The sequence below is a fragment of the Eublepharis macularius genome, chromosome 16 (assembly GCF_028583425.1).
Source record: "Eublepharis macularius isolate TG4126 chromosome 16, MPM_Emac_v1.0, whole genome shotgun sequence".
In the NCBI taxonomy this organism is placed as follows: Eukaryota; Metazoa; Chordata; class Lepidosauria; order Squamata; family Eublepharidae; genus Eublepharis; species Eublepharis macularius.
Genome location: NC_072805.1, coordinates 22,145,691 through 22,170,597, shown reverse-complemented (window position 1 = coordinate 22,170,597; position 24,907 = coordinate 22,145,691). Strand labels below are relative to the sequence as shown.

The window sequence follows — 24,907 nt, the reverse complement described above, 5'->3', positions numbered from 1 at the left end:
GAGTGGTCTCCCCTCCCTCTGGCTACAAAATGAGAGGAGGGGCTGGAAATAGCTTCGGCTGCCGCTCTCTTCAGTGTGTCTCATAAGCCTCAGCAGCAGCTGAAGCAGACTTAAACCGACCGCCTCTCTAGCCTCAAGGGTTATTTAGACCCCTGTCCTACTGTCAACCTTTGGATTCCGAGAACAGAGACTGGTGGAGATCAACCCCAGACAGCACTACCAAGCTTCCTGGACACTCACCCTTCAGAGGGGACACCTCCATTGACCACCACACTGGAGAAGATATCTGGAGAGAGGGCTTCCGGGATCCTGGAAGAGGAGCACCCTTTGGTCCCAGGACCCAGAAGAACTCCAAAGCCTCCGGACAAAACACACAGACTCATCACTTACCGGGAGGGTCAAAGGAGAAAGACGATCATCTCCTCACAGGAGGTCCCATGAAGTGACCCACCTGCATGGAAAAGGCTTTGTCCTCCCTCATGACCAACATCACCTATTACAGCACTGACTCTGAGATTGAGGAGACAAACACATCTGGAGGGGGACCGGAGACAGTCATCGTACCTGTGCTGTTTGGGTTAATCTTCTTCCTGGGCATGGTGGGGAACACGCTGGTGTTGGTGGTCCTAGGGCGCCTCCGGCCAGTAGGGCGGCCCTCACGCAGCGCCACCAACATCTTCATCCTCAACCTGAGCATTGCCGACTTCTCCTTCCTGCTCTTCTGCGTCCCTTTCCAGGCGACCATCTACTCCTTGCCCGAGTGGGTCTTTGGCGCTTTCTTCTGCAAATGGGTGCACTACCTAGCCATGACCACCATGCTGGTCAGCATATTCACCCTGGTGGCCATGTCGGTGGACAGATACATCGCCGTGGTGCACGCCAAGCGCTCGCTGTGCATCCGCAGCAAGCGCAACGCCACCATGGGGGTGGCCGCCATCTGGGTCCTCTCCCTGCTCTTCGCCATCCCCGTGGCTCAGCACCAGTCCCTCGTGAGCGGGCACTACCAGGCGCCCAACAGTTCCTTCTGCTGGGAACAGTGGGCTGGCAACTCCACAGCCAAGCAAATCTACAAGGTTACCATCCTGATTGTGGGCTACCTGTTGCCGCTGATGCTCATCACTTGTTGTTATGCCAAGGTGGGTGATGGAGAGAGAGAGGATGGACAAGGGTGGAAGCAGGTCCAGGATGGGTCTTGTGGACTCTAGCCAGGGCTTAGTTTAAGCCAGTGGTTCTCAGGACCAAAAAGTGAGCCATGACTCCTTCTCAGGGAGGGGCCACGGCTCGGTGGTAGAGCATCAGCTTTGCAGGCAGAAAGTCCTGGGTTGTTTTCAGCATCTCTGGTTGAAAGTATGTGGTGTGAAAGGCTTGAGTGAAACCCGTGCCGGTCAGGGAAGACAAGACTGACCTTGATAGATAAAAGGTTTGACTTAGTAGAGCTTTTTTTTCAGGGGGTACCTGCTGGTATGGAGTACCAGCACCTCTTTATGGAGTACTAGTGCCATTTTTATGGAGTAGTGGCACCTCTTGGGCATTTGGGACTTGGGCTGAGAAGGGAGAACATCATGCATACTGGCGCCTGGGGATTTTTAAGGGAAAAAGCACCGAGTATAAACTTCATGTGTTCAAGACTTCTGGGGAAGGGGCTGCGGCTCAGCAGCAGAAGATTAGCCTGCAGGAGTTCTCTCGTTCAGTACCCGGCATCTCCAGTGAACAGGGTCTGTTAGTAGTTGATGTGAAGGCTTCTGCCCGAGATCCTGGAGAACAAGGGCAGGTTGATGATGGTCTCACTCGGTGGAAAGCGTCTTCATGTGTTCCGGAGGCCAAGAGGGAAGTTGGTGGGTCTGGGAGAGGAGGCTTTGCAAGGCTGGATGGAAACGTTGAGTTTGCCTCTGCTTAATGTGCAAAATGGCCATGAAACAACTCTGTTGCTCAGTAATGCTGCGCATTAAAACAAACAATAAATGGTAAACACGTCCAGTATTGATTGATTTAAGGTTCTTGCATTTTATGTTCGGCAGATGGGAAAGTAGCAGGGAACCACCTTGCAAGAGGGTTCCGAAAAGTTGCATAAGTATAGAAGTGGGGTCCTGCTTGAGGGCCACTGGTTTAAGCCAAAGATCTGCCCCTGTTCTGAATGTCAGAGATTCAGCCTTAGAATATGTGACTTCATAGTGGGCGAGAGAATGCTCCTGAACATGCACAGAGTGTCTCCCCCAGATCACTAAATCAGCATTGCCAGCCCTCCCACCCATGCACCCTGAACTCTGGAGGAAGGTTACTATCCAGAGTGAGACAGGACAGAGGCATTCTTACACCAATGCACTTTCCAGATCCCTTGGGATGCAGCAAGGTACCTGGATTTGCACCTTTCTTGTAACCAGGGATCATTTCGTAGAAAAAGAGCTGCAGGAACTCATTAGCATAACTCATTGGCATAACTCATTAGCATGTGCCATGCCCCTTGACATCACTGGAAGTATGTCATTAGCATAACTGATTTGCATATGCCACACCCCCTGACCCCACCTATCCTGGCTGTTTTGGACCCAATCCTGGCCCAAATGGCAAAAAGGGGCTGAAAATGGCTGGAAAGGGGCCCAAAACGGTCAGAATTGGGCCGCTGCTGAGTGGGAGAGTGAGCCTCCACCTGTCAGGGGCCCAATCCTGGCTGTTTTGGGACCAATCTTGGCTGTTTTAGGCCCGATCCTGGCCATTTTGGGCCCAATCCAGGCCAAAACGGGCCCAAAATGGCCAAAATCGGGTGGGCGGGGCCACCTGACATATGACCTCTTTGGAGAACTACTGGAACTGCGTTCCTGCACGTCCCCCCTCAAAATGAGCCCTGCTTGTAACACAGCAGGCAATCCTGATGTTCTACTCCCTTCCCAGGTAGCCTGTTTAGAGACAGCTCTGGGGTAACTATTGTCTGATAAAAAAATGGTTTGCTGTATGGCTTCCAGGTTGAGCCCCTGAAGAAATTAACATCAATTCCTAGCAGACAGCGCACATTTGTTGCAGATGTTTCTCATTATAAACACCTGCCACCAGGAAAAATGACACCAGTCCTTCCCTTAAAAGTTGAGTGAAAAAGAGAATTAGATACAGTTGGAAATCTAGGTAAATTATGGTTTTGTTACAGAGTGTATGCGCATGTGCATGCACACACATCCCTCCAAGTATACAAAACTGCTCCCCCCCCCACTCCATTCATGGGTAATCAGGACAATTAAACATGGTAAAGTTAATACAGCTTGATGGAATCTGAAATACTTTCTTAGATTGACGAAGGGAGCATTGACTCTCGAAAGCTTACACCCTGGAAATTTTGCTGGTATCTAAGATGCTACTGTACTGAACTCAAATCTCACTTTCTTAAACTGTTTCTTTAAACAATTCTCCTTGAGATTTCTTTCTTTCCACCCTCCATTTGTCTGAATTCCTCTAACTGAATAACTGTGTTAATTGAGGTTAGACTTTAACAATAAGCAGAAGCTTGAGTTACTGTACATGGATGGGAAAGGCAGTTGTTCCTCTCAGTTGTAATTGCGTATGCATTTTTTCTTCCTTTGTTTCTCTGTCTCTTTCTTTTAAAAAGCATGCGGTCTGCAAGAGAATATGCAAACTAAAGTCCTTGCCAGCTGTCTAAGGGAAATTTATAATGGGAAGGCCCATCAGTGTATACACAGCAAGAGAAAAACTGATAGCAGGGCACTGAGAGCCAAGCTACAAGTGATGCTTGGCACAGGTTGGACACTTGTCAGCTTCCCTCAAGTTTTGATGGGAAATGTAGGCATCCTGGTCTTGCAGCTGTAATGGAGAGCCAAGCTGTAAAACCAGGACGCCTACATTTCCCATCAAAACTTGAGGCAAGCTGGCAAGTGTCCAACCTGTGTCAGGCATCACTTGTAGCTTGGCTCTCAGTGAAAACTAGTATCCTGAATGGAGGGCAGGGCAGAAGGTGGTAAGCAGAGAGGAAATGGTGAGATTTCTAAAGCCTGGGGGATCCTATTCATTTCATCCTAATTTATAGAAATAATATGACCAAATGTCCCCTGAGGAACTGTGAAGCTACAGGGGCTTGGCTCTGCTCGTACCTGATTTACAGTGACCCTCCAGGACATGAAACCACTAGGAACTTACTCAGTTAATATGCAGTTGATTGGACGTAAGCATCATTCAAACCTATTATTATTTCCCAATCTTATTTTGCTCCCTGATAGGTTAATACATTGGGCCAGACGGCTATATATATATCGTCTTTCAAAATCACCCCTTCCTCCGAGGAACCCAACATGGCACATGGTTCTCGCCTCCTCTGTTTTACCCTCACAACAACCCTGCAAAGTAGCACAGAGTGAGAAAGAGCGATCGGTTTGAGGTCATGGTAGAGGGGTGATTTGACAGCATGCTGGATGGGAGTTTTCATCCTTCAGCATCCAATTTGTAACTCTGGAATAAAACTGACTTACCTTTGAGGAAGTACCTTGATGAGGGTAAAGGGTTCTGAAAACTTTGCACATTGTAAAAGAATGCTGAGTTACAATTAAGGCTGCAAGTTTTCATGTATTTATCTATTGAAGCTTTAAGGTCAGACCCAGACTAAGAGTCTCTCTACATGAGACATCTGACATGTGAAGAACACATGTTGAGAGATGCAATGTTGGCCGGGAAGAGGAGTTTAAAAAGACAGAGCAGGGCAAAAGCTGTGCTATACACTGGGGCTGCGTGAAGGGGCTGTGAAATGCCAGAAGGGAAATTCAGCCTATTATAACCTCTCCAGGTCCAAGCCCGGCTCTGGAAGGCAGCTCCAGCCCATTTCCATTCCTCGCTGCCCTCTGGTTGCAAATGTGATTCCACACAGTTTTAGACTGGAGAGGTGAAATTGACAGAGCCTTCTGGGCGGTGAAGATGAAATTAACAAACCCTCTGAGGCGCGATCTCTGCCAACTCTATCTTTTAAAACTACTCTTCCTGGCTAATATTGCATCTCCCTACACTTGATGAACATGTGTCAAGGCATCTTGTTTAGAAATACTCTAATTTTTTCACTGACAGATGACACTTCTATAGTGGGACAAAACTTTCTTGCCTCTTCCCCTCCCACTGCAGCTCATCCTTGTCCTCAAAATGCTGCTCCTGGGGGGACAGGGGACCCTCAGGAAGGGTATGAAGGGCCAATCAGGGGTCTGCAGCAGGAAGGAGGGATTGGCGGAAATCACACTTCCCTTTCCATTAGTGGAAAATTTAGTCTAGATTCAACCCTTAATCACACAGGTTGAAGCACAACCTCAAAGAATTATACTTCGGTATAATTCTTGCACTACCATCCCTTATTGAAATGAAGCCTAAATTCATGTACCTGAAATGAATGACATTCCCCACCCCCCACCCCCGCCATTGCTATCTCATCTGGGTGTCATATTTTAGATTGTAAGCTTCTTGGGGCAGGGCCCCATCTCCTTGTACATTAGCAATGCATAGCACCACTGACAGTACTATAAAAATGGCGATAGCATACAGATCTGGTTTCGTTCCAGCTTCAGTCCCTGATTTTAGTGAATAGCTGTGATTATCCTTTATAGGGGGAAAACCAGTAAACACTGCAGGTTCTGGGCAGGTTGATTCATAAAGCAAAAATCAAAATTCTTTCCTGCAGCTTGGAACGATCCTCATCTCAAACCACCATGGTGTCTGATACATCATTCTGGGCAGAAGAATGAAGCAACCCTGCTGTCAACTGGAGAATGTAGCCACTCTTCTTAAAAAGTCGATACCGCTCCTCAAGTGCTTAACAGAGCCATCCTGAGCAGACGTATGCCCTTCTAACTGCCTTAACTTCAATAGACTTAGAAAGGTGCAACTATGCTTAGGATGGCACTGTCAATCTGGGAACCTCAAAAATGTGATTTAAAAAAAAACTACCAATATTTGTGCAATAAATCTTCCTTGAGGGGTTTTGTGGAATTGCTGGTAGGAAAATCTGTCAAGTATTCAGATACAAACTGCTCTCTCAGAGCAGTTATTGGCCTCAGGGCAGAATAAAAGCCTTTTTAGTTGTTATGGGGTGAGGGGAGGGGATGCTCTGGGCTGACCTATTGGGAAAGGATGCTGTGGGATCCTCTGAATACAGACAATACCTTTTTGTGCAAATAGTGCAAATTGATATTTTCCAGCTTTAACACAAGCAATTGGAATCTCAGGTTTGCTATAGGTATTCATTTGTATTTTCAAAACTTGAAAATAACACACATTGCTCTATTCACAGAACATGGCAATCATACCTATTGGCTTCTGGGTAGCATACTCTCCAGGTACACTTGTGGGTAGCTTGTGAGTAGTTCACTCTCCAGGTACACAAAGTAGGAGCACCAACTATCTAATCGCTGAAAAGGGCTATAGTGGGACCAAATGCAGATCAAATAGCCGGTCTTTTGTAGACTGACCCTAACAGGTGGAAGCTGAATTTTACAAAACCAAACCAAAGAGGCTAGGATTTTTTTCCAAACAATATGAAGTGACACATTCGCAACAGAACATTCATCCCACTAGCTCAGGAGGGGGTAACTTTTTTTTTCACCTGAGTGCTAAAAAATGAAACAAAAACACATGTAACTATTTTGGTACATTAGCCAACTCCCGGGTGCAAGAAAGAAACATGCAGGGAGGGGGAGGTGAATGATTGATTCTTAAATTCTCCCATCATATATGCTTACCACCCTGTTTTTATTGTTCAATTGTTGGTGAACATGGCCAAACAGTGACTGCTGCCATCTTGGAAACTTTTTATTACTGTCATAAATAGCGTATAATTAGAGATGGGCACGAACAGCAATATGAACGAAAAAATGCTACAAACAGCCCAATCTGCTGTTTGCGAACAAGCTGTTCGTGAGGCGCAATTCTAAATGAACAGGCAGTTGTTGCAAGCCTCGTTCATTGCTGTTCATTGCTGTTTGTCAAGCCAGACAATCTGGCACCTGCAATCAATTCCCTTGGCAACCAGAGGCAGGGACTGCCTGAACTATGTCTGAACTCCTGCTGTTGCCCTGGAAACCCCAATCTAAGCCCAATTTAGCTTGATAGGCAGGTCTTCCTTTCAAGTGTAGAGCTCCAAATTTGTTACAAGGAAGCAAAGAGCAGGGGGGAGGGGGGCTCCCAGCTCTGATTTTGCAGACAGTGGAGAGGGAGAGACAGTTGTTGTTAGCATTTTGAGAGACAGACAGGGAGAGTGCATTGGAGCTTGAATTTTCTTTGTGTGTGGTGGGATAAGGATCTACCTCTTCAAGTTCCAGGGCTGCTGCCAGGCTCTGGGCCAAGCTATTATTTATTACTGGTACCTTTCCTGCTGCCTGCTCAGGTAAGGTTTCTGGGAGTGGTGAGGTAGGGATCTTGATGGCTGGAGGAGAGCCTGTTGGCCCCCACGAACAACGAACGTATTCGTGAACAGATCACGTTCGTCAATGTTCGTTGTTTGTGGATGGCAACGAACAACGAACACAGGGCTGTTTCCACATGGTTTACCTTTTGCCGGAACACAGCATCTTCATGCGCGATATCGCACCAGGAAGACACTGTTATTGCACAATTTTGCGCAAGAATACACTGTTATTGTGTGATTTCGCGTGAGAACACACTGTGTTCTAGTAAAAGGTAAGCTGTGTGGAAACGGCCCATGTTTGGGTTTTTTTCTGTTCGTGCCCATGTCTACTTATAATGTGTTTTAATGACATTCTTATGGATATTGTGAAATTATGTTTATTGTTTTTGAATGATGTGCTCCACCGTGAGCCCACTTGTAGGGAGGACAGAATAGAAGTTTAATGGAATAAAATAAAATAAATAATAATGGAGCAAATTGATCATCATTGGCATTGTCAATGAGCTTGACTGGTTCTTGAGCACATCCAGGGCGCAATGTTTTGCGTAGAGGGACACTTACACGGGGATGGCTCAAGTGAATGAGCTTACATTTGTTCTCCCATTGTGGAAACACATGCACTCCTAGGGAGACAGAGTACACTTGAATATAAGACCCCACAGAAAGTGAGTCACTTGAGCATCCCGATATAAGATGTCTTGTGTAGAGAGACTCTGAGAACCAAAACAGACGAGACACCTGAAGTGTGGAGGACACTCATCTATTTCCCGCAAGGTTCTATGGGAAGTGTAGTGAGAAAGAACCTCTGCTCTAGGTGTCTCGTCTTGTCTGCTTGGCTTCCTCTTGCTGCCGCCAGCTCCCCCTTACTCCCCTAAATGCACTCGGCAGCCACAGGGAGCTGAGCACGCTGGTGGCAGTGAGAGGTACAAGAAGCCGATCGCCGTGCTAGCTCCCTCTGACTGCCACCGGTGGAATCGGCTCCCTCTCGCTGCCACCAGCATGGTCAGCTCCCTCTGGCTGCAGAGTACTTTTAGGGGAGCAAGGGGAGCTGGTGGTGGTGAGAGGGAGCCGAGTGGACTAGATGAGACACCTAGGGAAAGAACCTCTACCAGGGAGAGGGGGGATTCTTCCTCTTCTCCCTGACAGAGGTTTTTTCTCACTACATTTCCCGTGGAACCTTGCTGGAAACTGCCACATGTCCTCCATGCATCAGGCATCTTGTCTGTTTTGATACTGAGATGTTCTCATACTTTTCATGGTTCAGGCCTCCAGCCTCCACATGACCAAAGGCTGCTGCCTGCAAGGAGCCAGGTCTCAGCTCCTTCAGCACCCAGCTCAAATCAGCCAAAGAGACCTTCCTTCCTGTGCCAGGGTTTATTCTCTCCCTTTGCCCACTCCCTGGGCAGATCAAAGGTGCAGATCAGAGAAGCTTTTCCTGGAAGTTCCAGGAAGAAACCTTTCCGGCATTTCAGTCCTCCAAGTCTCTGTCTCCCCCACACATCTGGGAGGGTAAGCTTCTAGCAGAAAGCCTTCTGGCCACATCTGCATAAATAAAGCCCCCAGCTAGGTATGGCTTGGAAAGCATTTGGCTTCCCTCCTACCTGTTCTCAGCTAAGAGAGACTTTCTTAAACTGGGGAGTGAAGGTGTTAACAAACTCCAAATGTACAAACAGAAAGCGTTTCTCCACATGGCTGTTCCTCCTACTGCCAGAGTTTCAGGCAGTTTTGGGGGTCTGTTGGTGGAGGGGGTCCAAGGTGGCCTACAGGGCAGCGGGGGATCCTAGCCTATACCTAGGGACCTTGGAACTTATTTCCAAGTAGATATGCTTAAGATTTAGGGTTGCCAGGTTCCTGGCCCGCAGGGCCGTGGCGGGATGGGCCCGCCGGGAGCCTCCTCGCAAGGACTCCAGGCAGCCCATCACAGTCGAGGTATTGAGGGTTCTGCTGGGGCAGCTGAGTGGGACATGTCACTCCGCTTTTGAATGCTCACTGTTCATGGCGGCCTTCAGCCTCGCCTTTTACGGGGACTTCCGCGTTAGCGAGCTAGTGGGGGCCTCTTCCGGGGATCTGTCCAACAGGGCCTTAGTGCGGGCCGACGTCACAGTCACGGTCAAGGGGGCCGAGATCCAGATCAGGGTACGGCGGTCCAAGACCGACCAGTTGGGGCATGGAGCGTTGGTACGGCTCTGGGCAGTGGGGCGGGGGGCCCCGTGCCCTGTGCGGGCGGTCAGAGCCTACCTAGACAGGCGCCCGGCCATCTTGGGTCAGCTCCTGGTGCAACAACTTTGCCTGCTTATCTCATTCCTGCCAGATATCACTTTCTGAGGAAAGTGAATCAATTCTGTTGGGAGACCAGGTAACAGATCAAACCCAATGCTTGTCTGTTACCTTTCAACGAAATCATTCTGTACTACAGTAATTTGAGATTCGTTTGGTCTGCTTCTGCCTCATTGTTTTGGCTGAACAGGCCAACAAAAGGCATAAATGCTACATTTAATGGATGGATTTTCTTTTCATTAATATGCGTAAGTACTTTTGGCCCCCTAGCTCTAATAGTGAAATGCATTAATTGCTTGGTTACTGTGTTGCTGTCACAGTGTTCTTCAAAAGGTTAACATACTTTTTTTTTTTTTTTGGAGCACTGGATGGAAATTTGTTCTCGCCATGACTTTCTTAAAACAAAAGCAAAGAAACTACTGGCAGCAATTTGATCCTGGAAAGGAGCAAAATGCAAACAAGCTCTTAAACAGTGGTGATTGCCCACCTAGCTGTGTCAGGTGGTCTACCTGTATTCATTCCCATCTGTGTGCAAAGCTATTTTTAAACCAAAATGGACCATGTGGAGAAAAAGCCCTCACTCTCACCTTGCACCCTTCCGTGGTTTACTATGTGATCCTAAGCAGAATTACACCCTTATTAGTCCATTGACTTCAATGGATTTAGAAATTCATAGCTCTGTTTGGGGTAGCACTATTAAATGGCTTTCGTACAACCTGGCTGAGCAGTGGAGAAAAATGCTTAACACAATGAAGCACCAGAGGTAAGTCAAGTTGGGTAGCCGTGTTTGTCTGTAGCAGTAGAAAAGAGCAAGAGACCAGTAGCTGCTGTAAGACTAAGAAAATTTGTTGTAGGGTAGGACCTTTCATGAGTCACACAGCTCACTTCTTCAGATACAACCTGTAATGTACATAACGTGTGTGCAATGAAGTTATTTGGAGATCATCTCACACCAATTTGCTTCCATTGAAGAACATCCTTAGATGTTAAGAAATGGTGAAAGAGTACCTGGTAGATCTTTCCCTATTTACCAAAACCCTTTTTGGAGTGTGGTATTGTGAAAGGTGGCCATCAGCTTTCACAAAAAACCTCTCTCAAATGGGAAGTTTTTGATTCCAAAAACATTTCATTGTCATCTTACTTGCAATCCCAAAAGTTATAGATTGTGGGTATCGGGAGGGACTAGCTTTACAGCCCTTCCTCACTTGGGAATAGGGCTCACCTGAAACTCCTTGAACCTGTCCAATTCCTTTGATCCATCTTCTTTGAACAGAAGTAGGAAGAGACTGCTGGCAGGGTGGTCATCTGATTATTTAGGCCGGTTCCACACATTCTTATAAGGGAGAAAAGTGGGGTAGAAATATTGTAATAAACAAACGAATAATTCAGGCTGTATGAAAGGGCAACAGTTTGCGATTTAATTTCTGTTTATAAGATGTACATGTTGACTATGGGGAATGGGGTGATTTTTGAGGGGTTTCTGCCTCTGATATTGCAGTGCCTTGGGGCTGGCATAGGATGTGCTTCACAGATATTTGGCATGACTAATAGGAGATATTTGCAGAAAAGCGGACAGATGTGTTCAAGTTTATCTCGCCAAATTGTTCCTCTTATGGTTTAATTAACAGTTTCATTTATAACTTGACAAAAGTTTGGAAAAATCAATTATATTGATTCCCTCGTGAGTGAAACTTCTGCATATGGTGAAGTTTGCTGGAAATGGAAATCACTCAGTAAAGGTTCATATTCTTCATTTCTTCTCTTAGGTTCTGTATCATCTTCATAAAAAGGTGAAGAATATTTCAAGGACATCGGTGAGATCAAAAAGAAAGGTAAACAAATCATCTAAACTCAGGCAACTGCCTTATTCTACCTCCATGCGCTTCTCTCTATCACTGCAGCTTTTCCCAAGCCCCTGAAAAGATTGTTCTTGTGGTTGCAGAATCCATGCAGAGAAACAGCCATAAGGATCAATGGTTTGGAGGGAAGAGGAATAAGAAAATTAATTAATCTTCTTTCCTCAGCAGAGCTGCGCTAGTGGCAGAGGAAAAACGAGTGATTACAAATCCTTGTCTTTTTCCTGTTCCTCTGTACAGATCCTGAGGACCCAGGAATGATCTTTCTATAGGCTGGAAATTATACCTTCGGCACTTGCGGTGGTAGGATACTCAATCAGACCATGGGTCTGCCTTGGCCTCCCATTTATCCACTCAGGGTGGGGAATTACCAGCCTCCAGCTCCTGAGGAATTGATGGGCAGGAGAAAACTTGCCCTCCACATAGTGATGCTCTAGGAATTCCCCCATTCTCTATGATAAAGATGATAGAGACTAAGGGAAGCAGCCTAGACAGTCACCCAGAAGTGGCAGAACATCCTCCCCAAATTCTGTCCTCCCCAGGCCCCACCCTCCCAAGTCTCTCAGCATTTGCCAAGATAGTGTTAAGAAACCTAAGTCCTCCTAGCTCAGCATTGTCTGTTCTCCAGTGCTTCATGGCTCAAACAAATACTCAGTGTACAGGTTGCAAATAGGTATTGATATCATTACCCTCTGCACTCAGGCACAGCAGGGTCTTTCCCTATACCTAGTGACATCATTCCCCTGTTGGGGACAGGAGATCCCACCCTCTGCCCTCCTCTTCTACTCACCTAACCTGCAGGGGAGGAAAGGTGGGGGAATGGGCCTCCTGGGTGCGATCCTGGAGTGGTGCAACAATGTCACCTCTAGGAGTAACTCCATCATGCCACTCAGCAGGCCCATTTGGGCCCCAAATGTGCCAAATCGGTCCTTTTGGGGTCCAAACCAGCCCGCTGCAAAGCACGCATGCGCTCCCAAGTCTGCGTGATGATGTCACTTCCCGGAAGTGATGTCATCACATAGGTGTGGGATTGTGCATGTGCAAGGAGCAGCAGGGAACACCAAAAAGGTATGCACTGGGTCCCCTCTCCCACCAGGATGGTAGAGGGACCTGGCATTCCTACCTATACCCATTGTGGCTCAATGGCAAAACATCTATTCTGCATACAGGAAGTCCCAGTTCAGTCACCAGCATCTCAGGTAGTAGGTGACACGGGACTCAGAGCAGCAGCTACCAATCAGAGTCGATGAAGCTGGCCTGGATAGACCAAGAGTCTGATGCAGCATAAGGCAACTTCACATGGGTAGGTGTGTTACCTGAGATGCTTTGAACCAGGAATGCTAGGGATTGGACCTGGGGACCTGTGCACACAAAGCACGACTATTACCAGGCCACTGCTTTGAAACATGACTGCTCTGAGCCCTGAAACCTCAGTCAGAAACAGAGTGCGTACCAGAGTCAAAGTGCAATTGCTAAAATTGCACTTTGAAGTGATTCTTTCATGCTTCATTGAAAGCCGGAGGAAATCGATACCTGGCTGAACTGTCTTTGAATCTTCATCTTGACAGCTTCCTATCTGCTTCTATTGTTCCCTTTGGGATAGAGTCTGGAATTCTGGCAGATGTTCTCACCTTGGAATGAAATATTTTTATTCATTCAGTAAAAAAATGTACAGATCATATCATCTAACCATAATAAGCGAAGAAAAATAATAATACATGCAAATATGTATTTCTCTCTTATACGAGCGGTCTTCATCTCAAGTGGTCTGCAAAGCATGACTCTGTAGAGCTGCCTTTGTTCAAGAGGACCACCGAGTTGACCCTCAGAATCTGCTGGGGTGGGGGGCACAGGCTGCAGTGGGAAGGGAGAGGTGGCCGAGATCCTTTCCATGAGCACTATGATTCTTTGGATCCTACTCAAACAGTGCAATTCTACAAACACTTTCTTGGGAGTAAGCCCCATTGAACAGCACTGAGTAGAATTCTGAGTAGACCTGCCTGGAATTGTTCTCTAAGAGCAGAACCACAAGTGACAAAAGGCACAGATTGGACACTTATCTGCTTCCCTCAAGTTTTGATGGGAAATGTAGGCAGCTTGGCGGAATGTTGGACAAGTGACAGTTGAAAAGTCCATTGGACAGCAGTCAGAGAGCCAAGCTGCGAGACCAGGACGCCTACATTTCCCATCAAAACTTGAGAGAAGCTGACAAGTGTCCAATCTGTGCCTTTTGTCACTCGTGGTTCTGCTCTAAGTCTAGCACAGGCTCTAGGGTTGCCGGCGCCCAGGGCAACCCAAGTCCGGCTCGTAGTGTGCGCGCGCTCCCGGCACTGTGTGATGATGTCACTTCCATGACATCACCACACAGGGAAAAGTGTGCTGCCCATGCGGCTCGCCGGCTGCCCTGGGGTACTGCGGAGTTGGTGTGCCCCGGGATGCCTCCCAGCCCCCCGTGCTGCCTTTCGCCTGCCCTGCAGGACAGGGTGCGCGTGGCAAACCAGCCACCCCCTGTCCTGCAGGGCAGGCAAATGGCACGGGCAGCCTCCCAGCCCCCCATGCTGCCGCCCGCGCACTCCCGGTGGCTGGCAGCTGCACCCAGCACCCCCTCTTTGGCAGCGCCGGGGGCAGACTACCCCCCTGCCCCCCCATTGATCCGGCCCTGGTCTAGCAGAGCAGATCTGAATATTAGTGGACAATACCAGGGAACCCAGAAGTCCAACTGAACTATGGAGGCTGTCTGAATATTACTTCCACCAGTCTGGAAGAAAAGCATCCATAGTGTGCTGCTGTTGGCTCCCCCTACCCATCGCCACAGCAGCCAATCAGACAAATTTAGTAAATATGCAAATGTACCCATTTTGCATAAAACTTGTAGCATTTAGCTGGTGCGCATTTATCTCCTAGTGCAGTGTTCACACAGATGCACCGTAGAAGATGACATACAACCTTCATTAGAGTGCATATCAAATGTTGTAGCATCAGAAGAAATGTGTTGGACTACTGCCAGTAGGCAACAACACTGGAACCCTTTGGGGGGGGGTGCCCAAATCTTTGGACACTGGAGAGCTTAGATGGATACTTATAGACTTTTGAAGGCACCAACCTCAGAAAATCCTGTTGGTGATTTCATTTTACTGATGGTTGCTCTGGAATGTCAGCATCAAAGTCCATGTAATTGAGTTTTGGATCTGTAGCTTGATTGCAGTCAGTGTTCTTACTGACGTGTCAAAGCATTGCCATGCAATTGATGTTCTGTAAAGGTACGTATGCAACTGGGAAGCCAAGGTGGATATGCAGATGCTACTGAACTTTTTATTTTCCTATTTTACTGTGCACTGCTCAAACCATTAGGGAAAAGGGGTTATTGTCTATCAAGTAATAAAATGCATTTGGCTGTAGGTGCTTTTTGGGGAAAAAAAGCTAGCTATACCATCTACATCAATACTTACTGAAAGAATTTATTTCTCCAGTTCAATTATATATACCATTTTATACAAACAGCCTCAGAGATGTGGATAAGCGGGTGTATTATTTAGAGTTCTTGCCTTCTAGTTCTTGTAAATCTAGGGACTAATTACACGAGATGCTAAATGCAAGGTGGGTTTGCGGAACCCCTAACTCAACTTGTGTTTAACGTGTGACCACACTCACCTTCAAAATAGGGTGTGTGAGAGAGGAAACAGGCTTCGGAGTGTGCACATGGAGCAGGAAAGCTTTTCTCAGTCTCTGCTTTCCACCCAGTGTGCTTTTGCAGACAGGAGAGGGCTGTGGGGAATGGGAGGCTGTTTCTTTTACTGCCCATTCCATGTGTCTGCCCAAGAAACACGTCTCCACCAGTAAATAACACCCTCCCCCCCCCCCCCCACACACACACCTTTTCTCTCTGCAATAGCTCGCTGGGCGGAAAGTAGGGACAGATGAATTCTCTTCTGCTTTGCCTGTGAGCTTGGGAGGCTATTTCCTGCCCCCCTACACACACACACCATTTTGAAGGTGATGTTAAATGCAAGTTTGGCTTGGACTTCCCCAAACCCACCACATATTTAACAGCTCATGAAATCAGACCCCTAAATAGCTTTATAGAGTTGAATTACATTATCCCATTAAAGAGGACAACACAGGGTCCTCATTATCCCATTAAAGAGGACAACACATAGGGTTGCCAGCTCTGGGTTAGGAAATTCCTGGAACTTTGGGGGTTGGAGCCTGGAGAGGGTGAGGGTTTGGGAAGGGGCCTTGGCAGGGTATAATGCCATAGAGTCCATCCTCCAAGGCAGCCATTTTCTCCAGGGGAACTCCGACTCTCTGTGGCCTGGATATCAGCTTTCTTACTCCCCAACACCATGCCATTCATCTGTTGGGGACCCCGAGTCTGCTGCAGCTCATTTATCACCATCATCTTATCACTGATTCCCTGTCCCACCATTTTTATGACCAACTAAAGAAGTTCCACGCAATGATCTTCCCTCGTAATCCCAAACCACTGGGTAGGATCATGTGGATCCATTTCCCCTAGTAGAGGCACTTTTCCTCCAGTGGAAGGAGCCTTCACTTGATGGAAGGGACTTGGAGGATCTTGTGTTGGAGGAATACCCCTCCTCTAGAGGAATGAATCTACAAGATCCAACCCATCATCATCATCATCAATATCGATATCAATATCGATATTGATATCCCGCCCTCCCCGCAAGCAGGCTCAGGGCGGGTTACAACAATAAATAAAATATACAGAGATAAAATCACAGTCGTTTAACACAGCCTTCTAATGCCTGGAGTTGCACATCAAAAGCACTGAGGAGTGATGTGCTGCTCTTTCTGATGGGTTTTGCATAGCAGTTGAATAGACAATGTACTTTTAACTTCTTCCTCCCTGGACTAGTGATCATTGACTTTCCTGGGATGATGAAGGTTGGAACCAGGAGTTCTGCCTCAGGTGTGCGATGCCATATTGTAAAAGAAAACAAGGGTGTTCTTTGGTGGTCTAATGAGATTCCAATTCTTACTGCAAAGATCGTTTCCTGAACTCTTCCGGGACTCTTTCTCACATTGCTAAAGGTCCCCCTGCCTACCATACATTAAACCAGCGTGTATATCAAACAAACCCAGCAGCCTTCCCCTGCAAAAAACTTTAAGGATGTTAAATAAAATATTGAATGTCACAACGGTCGTACTCATATTAAACTCCTTTAGACATCATGTCTATAGAAACTGGGAGCCCACCAACACATAGATTAGTTGATTCATTTACCAATGGCAATTTATTTATTTATTTAGATCCTGCTTTTCTGCCCAGTGGGAACCCAAAGTGGCTTCCAACCTCGTTATCCCTTCTTCTACTTTATCCTTGCAACAACCACCCTGTGGAATAGGATAGGCTGAGAGTGTATGACTGGCCCAAGGTCTCCCACTGAAACTCCCACTGAGTTTCTTTGGCAGCACATGGAGATATGAACTTGGGTCTCCCAGCTCCTTGTCCAATACTCTAACTGCTATAATATACTGGCACACACACCCCTCCCAGCAATGTAAATTTAAAAGTAAGATTAGAAACCAATGCTTTATTGTACAGACCCGACTCCCATTTCATGCAGAACCATGGGGAATTGTTCCTGCGCTGGAGGGTAAAAAAGCCATTTGTCATCCCTTTTGTTAGCCCGGGGACAATAAAGTCTGAATTATTATCCCATAAACAGAAATTCATCAAAGACAATAAAGTCGGCATCCAATTCTTTAAAAAAATACAGTTAATCCCTTCATTTTTCCTCCTTGAGAGTTGTTTAAATGTTTAACGCAATAGACCGAAAGTTGTTTAAATGTTTAATGCAATAGACAGGCCAGGAAGTGAAAGAATGCAGCATCAGGGAGGGACAAGTTAAGAAATCTGTCCCAGGTTACGGCAGATCTTGGAAGCAGGCTTGGCCTTGGTTAGTAATCGGATGGAAGACCTCCAGTGAAGACAAGGGTTGCTATGTGGAGGCAGGTAACGAACGGCAAGCCACCTCAGTTAGTGTCTTGTCTTGAAAACCCTATAAGTTAGCTGTGTCTTGATGGCATTTTACACACACACCATATGTATAGAAGTCACACAAAAAAGCAGCTTATTCACTACTTAGCCACTGAGCTACTAAGCCTCCTGCTGTCCTCCACCCACCATTTTTCTTTTGCTGCTGTGCCGGGATTATCGTATCCAGCCAAGTAATTAGGGACTTGGCCACCTATCATTCTGGGATGGATGAGAGAAGGAGCATTTAGCACAGCAGTCTCCAGTCTGCCCTCAGGAAATAAGGCCTAAACGCTCTGTCTCCGCATGGGGAAAGAAGTATGACATGAACTTGCGGCTTATTGAATAAAAGACTTCATTTGAGACCAAACAAAATAAGATCCTGGATTTCCTTGACTGGAAGGCAAGACGTGTCATTTGGCCCTGAAATGCAACTGGAGCGGGAATATGGATTAGGGTTGTGGCACTGTGATGAGTGTGTATAATTCTACCCCTTCTTAAAGTGCTGCTTCTCCTATGGAAGATACCTTGCATTGGTGGCGAAGATACATCTCTACTCTGCCGTGGGAGGTTGTGCGGTGACGTTGGGCCAGGCACACACACTCAGCCTAACTCAGCTCACAAGCTTGTTGGAGCCACTTTGGGTCCTCACTGAGGAGAAAGCCATGGAATAAATGAAGTAAATAAACAATATTTCCTACAGGATGACTCAGCCCAAACCCACTTTCCTGAGTAGATATAAATTACCTGCCAACATCTTCTCCACACTGTGACACTGAGAGATCTCTGTCTTTTGGTGCTACACCTCTGAAGATGCCAGCCAGAGCTGCTGGCGAAACGTCAGGAACTACAATGCCAAGACCACGGCTATACAGCCCGGAAAATCCACAACAACCATCGTTCTCCGGCCGTGAAAGCCTTCGACAATATATTAAACAATATTTCTTTTCCCTACAAGGGAAATGATGGAGAAAAAAGTTCACCACCACCCCAATCATGAAACTCCACTCATAGGTTTGCTAACTCCAGGTTGGGGACTTTTTGGAGATTTGGGGATGAAACCGGGAAGGATGGAGTTTGGGGAGGGGAGGGACATCACCAGAGTATAATGATATAGACTCGTCCCTCCAAAACAGCCATTTTCTCCAGGGGAACTTATCTCTGTTGCCGGGAAATCAGTTGTAATTTCAGGAGAATTACAGACTCCACCTTGAGGTTGGTAAACCTATCTTTGGCTGTTTCCATATGTCCTTAAAGGGACGGCCCACTCACCAAATGCTGGCGGCTTTCCCCCTTGACTCCAGACGTCTCCATTTTCAAAACAGTTGCAGGGTGTTTTCCGATCAGTTTTTAGATGTTTCTTCTGCGGCCGCACTTTCACCGGTCTTTTATTTTGCCACAGCTTGATGGAGTGCTTTTTCTTCATTCTTGGGCATTCTTGGGTAAAAACGCTCCAAAGAATCCTCTGATCGCTGCCCAGCTCCTCCCCCTGAAGCTCTCAGCATGCGATCCCCAAGGGTGGGAAAGACCAGCTGTGTGGAAACGGCCTTTCTAAGTCTTAGTGAACTCGTTGCAAGGTGAATATTTCCCTTCTAATTTCTCATTGCAGCCCCTTCAAAAACATTTAATAACAGGAGGACCTGCAAGGCTTGGGGAAAGGGAATCCCCCCCGATTCTCTTGCTGCTCCCTCCTGCCGCTGCCCCTGGTTGTGACTCCTCTTCCTCTTCCTTCCAATCGTTTTCCTCGCTCTGCTTCCCTCCCGCTTTACCTTCTTGTCCTCCAGATGCCATCTTGCCCAAATGCCAGTGAGTTTTAAAATGTTTTAAATCTCTGCACATACACAGACAATGTTGTTCTAACCTTTTCGGGTATGCTGTGTAGTCCCTTTATTTTTTAAAAAAAATCCTGCCAACTGTTCAGCACCTTAAATTGTAGCATAGCTGGTCCTATTGTGTGGGATTTTTTAATCTTCATGGGGACAAACCCTTGGAGACTAGATGAGTGTATTATTATCAAGTCACAACTGACTTATGGTGACCTCTGCTAGGGTTTTCAAGGTGAGAGAGTTCAGAGATGGTTTACCATTGCCTGGTTCTGTATAGCAACCCTGGTCTTCCTTGGCTCTCCCATTCAAATTCTGAGCAGGGCCAACCCTGTCTAGCTCGTGAAATCTGATAAGAACAGGTTATCTTGACCACCTAGGTCAGGTTGGTGATTAGATATCAGGGCATATATAAGAATCACTGGTACTACAGGTGTTGGAAAGGAAGCCCTTAAGAATCCAATTACTGCCTTTGAGAACAGCTTTGCTTCTTCCACAAATGAGCTGATAAAATGGCAAGGCACTAATTAACCAATCTGCTTTAGTGTCTTCTTTTAAATTCTAAATAATCTTGTTCTTTCCTCCATTTTAATATTTGGCCACATGTTTGAAAGCCTAATTTAAAAGTGACAGATCCTTTAATTGTAAAGAATAGGTTTCATGATCACAGTGTGAAAAGCGTAATTAGTTTGATTTATTCAAGATGCAATTAGCCCAGAATTCTTGAATTAAGGAAAACCCAAGAAAGCTGTTCGTGTTTAAATATCAGTGAAAGAAGATGGAAAGTAATTGTCTTCCATATCGTTTAGCATAATCATTTCATGTTTAAGCAAAAGCAAAGTAAGTTATTTTGAACTTTCTATTAGATGAGGAAAATAGCAGCTATAATTATTCAGCTTGTAGCTAGCCTACATCATTCTAGCAGGTCATTCTAGTTCTTCCTTCCTTCCTCATAAATTTGTGGGGAAGGGGGAGCAATGGATAATGTCCAGAAATTCATGTGTAACATATGCTATGGTGAAATGCCTTCTATCTGGCAACCAGTGGGAAAGCAGAAGGACATGGATGCCAGATGTCAATAGCAGCATGATGTCACTTCTGGGAGAACCTGGAAGTAATTTCATACCTTAGAGTTTCTACTGATTCCTAGAGAAGGCTGATTCCATTTCTGTGTTTTCTGTGGAAGTAATATCATATTGTTGGCTGAATAACCATTTTAAAAAAAATTCTCTTGCTGCTGCTCCAAGCAGTGGTGGGAAATGGGAATAAGGGCGGGGGATTCCCTGCCATGACAGCAGGGGCTGGCAACACTGCTTCCATCCAAAGATTAGGTCCAAAGTTTGCATTCTGTGCAGGAGTAGAGGGTATTAGGGGCTCCTTGCTGATTAGCAGGAGGAAAGTTGGGAAAAGATGCCTGGTAGGAGGAATTCCCTTGCTAGTACAGAGACCTTCGGTGCCACAGAAATACTGATAACCCTGGCCAGAGAAGGATAATGGACATCCTGAGTTCACACGTACGCTGCAGAGTCTTGGGAGGCCATGTGAGCATGGACCTTGCGGCAGATAAGAGGAAAAGGTTTGTGTGGTGTGTGTGGAGGGGAGCCAGCAAATAAAAAACATCCAAGCTTGTTGAAGAAATGGTCAGTTTTACACACATTCAGAAGGAGGAAGGAGTCCATCGTAGATGGTCAAGAGAGCAGCCATGAGAAAGCAAGGGATGATTCCTGAATACCGGATCCAAGGTAGTGAATGAGCCTAAATGTCTGCCACATAAAGAATTAGAGAGCCCATCTGTTATTACCATCTTAGGAGATAAACATATGCCAGGGAAAGAAGATGTGTGGGTTGTTCCCACTTCTTTTACTCTTACTCAGTCTGTTGTGTTTACTCATGCAGTGTGTTCTTTTGGTATACTTATTAAACTTCATTTTCAATGAAGTCAATCTCATCTCTATGAACCACGTAAAGCCCCATTCAGTCCACGTTTCCCAAGATCAGGTACGGAGAGAGAGAGAGAGAGACCCCAACAGAATGCTACGTTCTTTAAAGAGACCAAAAGAGAGGCTGAAATCTGGAATGAAATCTGAAAACGTTTAAGAGGAGAAATGAAAACATGTTGTCTGTTCACCATCCCTACAATATGCTAGGTTTTTATAAGTCTATCTATACAGTTATGTACAAAGGTTCAGAAAGAATGAAGAATGTATTGTGTGCCATTAAGTCACTTCTGACTTATTTTGACCCTAAGGATGAACGCTGTTAAAAACATCCTATTATTGATAGCTTTGCTCAGGTCTTGCAAAGTGAAGTCTGCAGCTTCCTTTATTGAGTCAATCCATCTCATGTTTGATCTTTTCCCCTACTACCTTCAACCTTTCTAGTGAGTCTTGTGTTCTCACAATGTGATAAAAGTACGATAGCCTCAGTTTAGTCATTTTAGCTTCCAGGAAGAATTCAGGCTTGATTTGATCTAGAATCTACTTACTTGTCCTTTTGGCAGTCAGTGGTATCTGTAAAACTCTTCTCCAGCACCACATTTCAAATGAATCGATGTTCTTCCTGTCTGCTTTCTTCCCTTCCCAAGTGTATGAAGAAGGGAGCTCTGACTCTCGAAAGCTTACACCCTGAAAATCTTGTTGGTCTCTAAGGTGCTACTGGATTCAAATCCTGATGTTTATTGTCCAACTTTCACATCCATATGTTGTAACGGGGAATAACATACAGGGCTTTTTTTCAGCCGGAACGCAGTGGAACGGAGTTCCGGCACCCCTTGAAAATGGTCACATGGCCGGTGGCACCGCCCCCTGTCACATGGCTGGTGGCACCTTCTGGAGATCAGGGGGCGGTGCCACCGGCCATGTGACCATTTTCGCCAAGGGCAATTTAAACTTTTTAAAACTCCCCCCTTGTTCCAGCTGACCCAAAGTGACATCATTGTGCGGTCCTGAGTTCCACCACCTCTTTTCCCAGAAAAAAAGCCCTGATAACATAGTATAAAGGATCTTGATCTTGGTCCCCAGCAACACATCCTTATCCTTAAGGATCTTTTCTATTTCCTTTATAGCTGCCCTTCCAAGTCTCGGTCTCCTTGTGGTTTTTTGGTTGCCGCAAGCTCCCTTTTGGTTGTCTGTTCAGTGCAAAATTCCTCTTCCTGAAAAAAGTCAGGTTTTATTTTTCAAAGAGCGAGTCTCCTGCTCACATAGCAATGAAGAAAGGATGTGGGCAATGGGGGCTGAAATCTCAAAAGCAACAGCGTGGATGAGACTTCCATTAGTCACTTAGCGGGGTTTTGTTGCTCTTGAAAGCTCCTTGCCTCTCACAGGATTAGCTAAATCAAATTAATAAAATAGGCAAGATTGCAGCATAAACTATGCAAAGTAAAAGATTACACAGATCATGTAATTTGCATTATTTGTACAGACCACAGAATTCAGAATTTCTTGGTACGGAATTATTGTTGTTGTTGAGTGGTGGTGGTGGTAGTAATAGATTAGTGTCGAATATCCAGAGTCATGGCTTTATTTTGCAGAGGACCCAATTCTAAGATTATCCAGCTAAAGTTAACACTTGGAAGTCCTGTTTATAATATTTTTTGTTCCATGATAAAGACTACAAAAATGAGGAATGGCTTAACACATTATGAAGAACAAGTAAAATGTCTTGTACAGCAGTCTGTAATCCCTGTTTATTTTACTGATACTTTAAAAACTTATACCTCACTATTCCACAATGCCCAAGGCTGCTGTTCTAGTACTAAGATCATGTGATCTTAAAGAAAGCCCACAAATTACCAGTTGCTTGTCACTGTAAAATATAAAGGGAATCTGTCACTGGCTGTGCTTGTCTTTGCTGGCTTCAGCATCACTTCTCCTCATTGGCTGTGCTGCACCTGGGCTGGAAGGATGCATTTGGTGATGCTGCTCTCCTCCCTGTTGGCCATGCCGCAGGGCTGTGAGAGGAGCAACTCTCTCCTGGTAAGGTAGATTACCAACCCCTCCCTGTGAGGTATTTAAGAGAGATTACTGAGATATCCTGGCCATATCAGACAGACGTTTGAGGGGGAGAATCAGCAGGTTCAGGAGGGGTTAAACACTCCTCTCTTCCCATTGAATCTCCCTAATGAATCTCCCTTCCACACCTGGGCCATTTCCGCACATCCATATAGGGACGGCCCACTCACGGAACTCTGGCGGCTTTCCCCCACGATTCTAAACATCTCCGTTTGCAAAACGCAGGCTGCTTGGTTTCTGTTTTGTCAGTGCCTTTTCTGGGATCACACTTTCTCTGGTCTTTTCTTTTGCCACGGGCTGACGGAGTGCTTCTTCTGCTTTCTTGGGCATGTGATTGGGTAAAGCGCTCTGAGGAATCCTCCAATCATGGTGCAGCTCCTCCTCTGAAGCTCTCAGCATGCAACAGCGCATGTGCAGAGCAAAAAAAAAAAAAAATGAAAGGGAGGCCGGTGAGGATGACGAAAGTGCCCAACCTCCCCTCCCAAACCGCTTTTTCTAAGAACAGTGGAGACTGTCCTGTGACCTCAAAGCGCAAGGTAAGCACTTTTAGGGAGTGTGTGTGGAGGCTGAGTTTTTGGAGCAACTCAGCAAAACACGCTCAAAAAGCAAGCAAAGGGCGGGAACGACCGGCTGTGTGGAAATGGCCCTGCATTTGTGTTACCTGAGCAAATGCTAACTTGGAAACATGCATATCCCAAACTAATATGTAATTCTACCCTCTGAGACTTTTCAGCTTTCAAATACTAGTTGCAGCAGGTGTTCTATCCAGAAAGCTTTATGTCCACTTGCGGCTTATCATCCTCACTAGGTTTTTTCCCCCGTGAAAGCCGTTTGGCAATTATTTTTCGAAATGATTGCAATAATTCTTGGATGCATACTGTAAGGCATTGTCTCTCTTCAGCCCCAAATGACATGGTCTTCTCCGAGCCACATACAGTGCATTCAGGACAAAGATGCCTGGCTTCACAGGGGTAACCAGAGCAACATAATTAGGGTGTTTTTCCAACTATAGCACTTTACTGATGTGAGGCCCAGATCTCTGCAGGGATGTCTGAACAACAAATCAAATTTAGACCCAGGTCGTAATTGTGGGCATTCAAGAGTAGCCAGTGAGAAGAGAGGCCAATGCAAATGACGGCTAGATGCTGAGCAGGAGAGCGAGATGGGTTGGATTGCCTAATTGCCCATCCAGCAGATACTCAGGGGCCATGGCGGGTTTTTTTCCACCAAAAAATGCAGTTCCACTTAAATTCACTGCTATCACCTTGGCAAAGAATTGCTCTCTTCTATCTGTACTTGACACACAGCATTTCTAATTTAGATTAGGAATGCTCGAACACCCACCGGTTTGGCACTTGCATTTAGGAGTTGCAAACAGGGAACCAGTTTTTCGATGGATTGTTCAGGTGTTCATTGCTCTGTTTAGCAGGTTGTTTCACCCTCTTCCCTGCTAACAGCACAGTACAGCACATTTAGGGCTGTATTTATGTGATGATTCTGCATAAGGGCTTTGCAAATATAGAATTTCCTAAGCACCAGATTCTACAATTCTGGGAAATTGT

At 46.0% G+C, this 24,907-nt stretch overlaps 1 protein-coding gene across 1 annotated transcript in view; it reads left to right on the top strand.

Moving 5' to 3' along the window:
* Positions 1–455: 455 nt before the first annotated feature.
* Positions 456–24,907, top strand: part of LOC129343867 (galanin receptor type 1-like) — a 30,107-nt gene continuing 5,655 nt past the window's right edge. The window contains exons 1-2 of the mRNA XM_055000249.1: positions 456–1,136; positions 11,422–11,487. Of these exons, the coding sequence (XP_054856224.1) occupies positions 456–1,136; positions 11,422–11,487 (747 nt within the window). The remainder of the gene's footprint in view (positions 1,137–11,421; positions 11,488–24,907) is intronic.